This window comes from Carlito syrichta, unplaced genomic scaffold (assembly GCF_000164805.1).
Source record: "Carlito syrichta isolate Samal-C Ts95f unplaced genomic scaffold, Tarsius_syrichta-2.0.1 Scaffold315826, whole genome shotgun sequence".
Classification (NCBI taxonomy): Eukaryota; Metazoa; Chordata; class Mammalia; order Primates; family Tarsiidae; genus Carlito; species Carlito syrichta.
The window spans coordinates 304,083-308,815 of NW_007259922.1; the positions used below are offsets into that span (position 1 = coordinate 304,083).

The window sequence follows — 4,733 nt, forward strand, 5'->3', positions numbered from 1 at the left end:
CGGAGGCCCGGAGGGCTGGGGTTTGCGGACTGAAGCCGGGCGGGAGAGCAGGTCGGGCGTCGGGCCCGGAGCCCAGCTGGGGCAGAGCCGCGCAGCTCGGAGCCCTTCACCCACCCGGCATCGTGCCGGGCGGCAGCTTCCAGAGCGGCTTGTTTAGGCGACTCTAGCTGACATCCACGCCCCCAGCTCAGGGCACAGCCCCTCCCCCAGCTCTCGGTGTCAGCTGAGAGCGCTGCCTCCTGCTGGGACCGAAGCGCCTTCCTTCTTGACGCCTCTGCAGTCCCGCCCGCGTGGGGTTTCCTAAGCTGAGCAGCAGGTGCCTGGCGGGTGCCCAGCCTCCGCCAGAGGCCACGCCTGGCGGGTCCCCCGCCAACCACCGAAAGCCATGGAGGGCCCGGGAGCACGTGTCCCAGGCTGCGCATCCCCACCCAGAACCTGCTGGACGGGAACCGGCCCCACGCGCCACACCTGAGGCCGCTCCCCCCGCCTCTTGTCCTCAGGCGCCGTCACCGGTCCCAGCCCAGTGGAGAGCTGTCGGGGCTGGAGGGTCATGGGGGAGCCCGGTAGAGAGGAGTACAAAATACAGTCTTTTGATGGCGAGACCCAGCAGCTGCTGAAGACAGCACTCAAAGGTGAGCAGGGGCGCCCCTCCTGAGCCGGGCTCAGCGGCTGCCGAGGAGGGGCCGCTGGGACAGCACCAGGGGACGGAGCCCTGGGGGCCGGGGGAGGATGCCTGGGAGCCTCCCCAGCTCCGTCTTCTTTTTCTGAGAATGGGAGTCAGCGACGTAATTCTTGAACTGGAAGACAAGCTACGTTTAGGCCAGTAGCGGGGAGTATGAAATTCTAGAGTCACCTCTCAGAATGTAAAGTCTTTTTTGCAAAGTTTCACCGTGGAAGAGAGCACGTCCTGCGCTTTCAACCCTTACACTTGAATTGCTGGTTCCAGCTCTCCTGAACGTGCAGAGCTGCCTGCACTTCCAGAAGATGGAGTGCTGGGCTTGGCGGAGATGCTGTAGTCATTGCCCTGGCCTGATGCCTTCCTGGCCTGATGCTGTAATTCTCAGGACTGAAGTTTGTCTCCAGATAACAATGAGCAAATCGGGTGTGTGTTGGCTCATGCCTGTAACCCCAGCACTTCGGGAGGCAGAGGCAAGAGGATTGCCAGAGCCCAGGGGTTCGAGACCAGCCTGGGCAACATGGCGAGCCCTCATCTCTACAATAAGTCACAAAAATCAGCCAGGCGTGGTGGCCTGTGTCTATGGTTCCAGCTATTTGGAAGGCTGAGGCAGAAGGATCACCTGAGCCCAGCAGGTCAAGGCTGCGGTGGCCGTGAGCGTGCCACTGCACTCCAGCCTTGGCGACAGAGTGAGAGTCCAACACAAAAAAACCCCCAAAACAGAGCGGTACCCACCATGTGCCAAGCCAAGCCTGGGGAAGGCTCTGTGTGGCCCGCTCTTGCCAGAGGCAAGAGTGTATTGTAAGAACACTCTTCTGTATTGTGTATTGTAAGAACACCTTCTTCTGTGAAATTGCTGTCCAAAACCTGCCATTCGATGCCCCTTCCTCAACCTAGTGCCAGGAGGCCATGTGTGTCCCGAGAAGCTTGTGTTCTTCCTTTGATGGGTCTCTGCCGGCCACATAACCCTCCCAGTTTTCCCTCTGATTGGGTAACCCAGAGGCAGGGTAACCCAGCTGCCCTGCCATGTGCTTGCTGCCCTCCTTCCCTGTGTTTTCTCTGAGCCGAAGGGCTCTATCGTAAATACCTCAGCTCCTTCTTCGAAGCAGGTGGAGGCAAATGTGATAAAGCGGCTCTAGACTCCCCTCCTTCTCTCCTAGATCCAGGTACCGTGGACTTGGAGAAAGTGGCCAATGTGATTGTGGACCATTCTCTGCAGGACTGTGTGTTCAGCAAGGAAGCAGGACGCATGTGCCACGCCATCATTCAGGTTGGGGGGTCGGGGGAGTCAAGGGAATACACTGAGGAAGGCTTCAGGAGTGGGCAGAAGGCCCGGCCTGCAGGACAGAGATGCAGAGGGCCTTGCTCGACGGCAGAGCGAGACACAGGACAGGCAGGGTTGCGAGGACTCCTGCCCCTCACTCTCCTCTCCCTGGCTCACAGGCAGAGAGTAAACAAGCAGGCCAGAGCGTCTTCCGGCGCGGACTCCTCAACCGGCTGCAACAGGAGTATCAGGCTCGGGAGCAGCTGCGTGCGCGCTCCCGGCAGGGCTGGGTCTGCTACGTCACCTTTATCTGCAATGTCTTTGACTACCTGAGGGTGAGACCCCCGCAGCCATCCTGGGATGTGAGGCGGCCTGTCTCCCACGGCCCCGGTCGGACTGCTTCCCTCAGCCACTGAGCCTGGTGCTCTGGCCTCCTCTCCCCTCACAGGTGAACAATATGCCCATGATGGCCCTGGTGAACCCCGTCTATGACTGCCTCTTCCGGCTGGCCCAGCCTGACAGTCTGAGCAAGGAGGAGGAGGTGGGTGGCCCGACACAGAAGGCTAGGGGGGTGGGCGGTCCGGCTCAGTCGAGTGCCAGCCTACCACCTCTGGAGACATCTGAGGGCATCGCTTCTGGGGCAGGAGCCTGGTGGGGGCGGTTAAGGCCTGTCAGTTACAGGACAAGCTGCCAGGTCTGGAATGAATCCAGGACGGGGCACAGCCAAAACCTACTGGCTCAGCGGCTTCGTTCGCAGTAGGAAAGCCAATCTCTGACAGCCATGGGGAGAGCTGCGGCCAGCAGTGGGTATGGGCAGCCCGGAAACCAAGCCAGGGTCAGGCAGTGTCAGGGAAGTAAGGCGGGATGAGGCAGCTGGACACAGTCTTGAGTCCAGCCTGGCTGAGGGTCCATGGCAAGTCCCTGCACTTGCTTCCCAAGTAAGATGTGAATACTACCTGCTGGGAGTCGTGAGCATGAAGCAAAGGAATGTACGAAGCACCAAGCATGGTGCAGGGCACCCAGCAAGCGCTCAGCACATGCTCTGACAGGCTGGCCCTGCCTGGAGTTCACCGGGGTCACCTCTGCTGCCCTCTGCAGGTGGACTGCTTGGTGCTGCAGCTGCACCGGGTCGGGGAGCAGCTGGAGAAGATGAATGGGCAGCGCATGGATGAACTCTTTGTCCTCATCCGGGATGGCTTCCTACTCCCAGTTGGCCTCAGCTCCCTGGCCCAGCTGCTGCTACTGGAGATCATCGAGTTCCGGGCGGCTGGCTGGAAGACAACTCTGGCTGCCCACAAGTATTACTACAGTGAGGTCTCAGACTAGGCTTCCCGACCAGCAGCATCAGCCTTTCTTCTACCCACCGCCCAGCTGGCAGTGGTCTCTGCCTTTCCCAAACACTTTTTCTCTTCCAGACTTGGCCATCTTCTGGTGAGATGTTCCCCACTGATGCCATGGTCCTGTCTGAGCCCCTCTGGGGAAGATGCCAAACACACCCGGTCTCCAGGCTCAAGGCTATCTCCCCTCCCTCCACCACTTCTCACCTGGGCCAGGCAGAGAAGGGCAACTGCTAACAACCACTACACTGCATAACCACAGGTGCAGCAGCTACCTTGGTGCCTCAGTCTCCCCACCTATAAAATGGGTAACCATAGCCAGTGGTGGAATGCTTTGGGACGTCAAGGGGCAGAGGCAGAGCACAAATCACACCAAAACTGCTTTTTATATATTTTGTACAAGGACCACTTTGGAAACGAGCATATTTCCGCCAGTCAGTTTTAATGGTAGCACTGGGTCACATGCTATACCGGTCCAGTGTGAACATTTTCTAATAAATCTTTTCTGATACTAAAAATGCTCCCTCTTATATTATCTAAAGGTCCACCCCAAGCTGAGGGATGAGAAGCCTGGGCCCCGAGTTTCTTGAAGGAAATCCCCAAATTGATGATCCCCCTTTACAAGGAGACATGGCAGGGAGAACAAGTTCTAGCCTCAAAAAAAAAATGATTTATGGGCAATAATCATGCTGCTCCATCCTTCTCACGAGAACTGCCGGCCCTTAAAAAGGAACCAGATCCTTAAGCCACAGGTATTTTTCATCGTGGCTGTGGCTGTTTCTTGCGGGAGAGGGCCCTGGGCTCCTCCTGGGACTTCTACCACCAACGGTAATGGGCCAGGGCACGGTTGGCCTCAGCCATCTTGTGCATGTCATGCTTCCTCTTGATCACGGGGCCCTGGTTGCGAAAAGCCTCCAGCAGCTCATGTGACAGCTTCTCCGGCATCAGCGTCCGCCGGTGCTTCTTCTCCCGGCACTCAGTGATCATCCACTTCATGGCCAAGAAGCGGCGACGTCGGTCAGTTAGGGGCACAGGGACCTGGGTAAGACAGGAAACAGGCAAGTCAGTCCAATGGCCTACCAGGGCTGGGGCCTCCTGCCTCCCTAAGCTCTGAGAAGTGGCCACATGTTCCCTGTGTATTAGCCCTGGTCACCTTGGGTGACCTCAGTGTAGCAGACATAGCAGGTGTTTATTCAGCACACATCAAGCACTGGCACTGATACATGCACCAAATGGGAAAAGCCCCACTAACTGGGGTGACTACCTCAGACCATGGATGTTCAAAACAAGACCCTTTGTTCAAGAATCATTTGCTGGGCCCTCACTGTGTACCAGATACCATACCAGACACTACAGAGACAGACTACTTTTTCTGAGTCAGAGTCTCACTCTGTCGTCCAGGCTGGAGTGCAGTGGCACACTCACGGCCACCACAGCCTCTACCTGCTGGGCTCAG

At 57.9% G+C, this 4,733-nt stretch overlaps 2 protein-coding genes across 3 annotated transcripts in view; one reads left to right on the top strand and one right to left on the bottom strand.

Moving 5' to 3' along the window:
* Positions 1–328: 328 nt before the first annotated feature.
* MIF4GD (MIF4G domain containing) overlaps positions 329–4,733 on the top strand; it is a 17,482-nt gene continuing 13,077 nt past the window's right edge. The window contains exons 1-5 of one of the 2 annotated variants that reach the window (XR_002481287.1): positions 329–632; positions 1,837–1,946; positions 2,120–2,275; positions 2,389–2,481; positions 3,039–3,391. Coding sequence is in view for 1 of the 2 variants with exons in the window: in XM_008073323.2 (XP_008071514.1) it covers positions 551–632; positions 1,837–1,946; positions 2,120–2,275; positions 2,389–2,481; positions 3,039–3,266 (669 nt within the window). In the remaining variant the exon portion in view is untranslated. Of the gene's footprint in view, positions 633–1,836; positions 1,947–2,119; positions 2,276–2,388; positions 2,482–3,038; positions 3,805–4,733 lie in introns of those variants that run through there. The other variant, XM_008073323.2, reaches the window with a different exon arrangement.
* Positions 3,703–4,733, bottom strand: part of MRPS7 (mitochondrial ribosomal protein S7) — a 4,413-nt gene continuing 3,382 nt past the window's right edge. Inside the window, exon 5 of the mRNA XM_008073322.1 lies at positions 3,703–4,315. Coding sequence (XP_008071513.1) covers positions 4,094–4,315 — 222 coding nt within the window. The 3' untranslated portion in view covers positions 3,703–4,093. The remainder of the gene's footprint in view (positions 4,316–4,733) is intronic.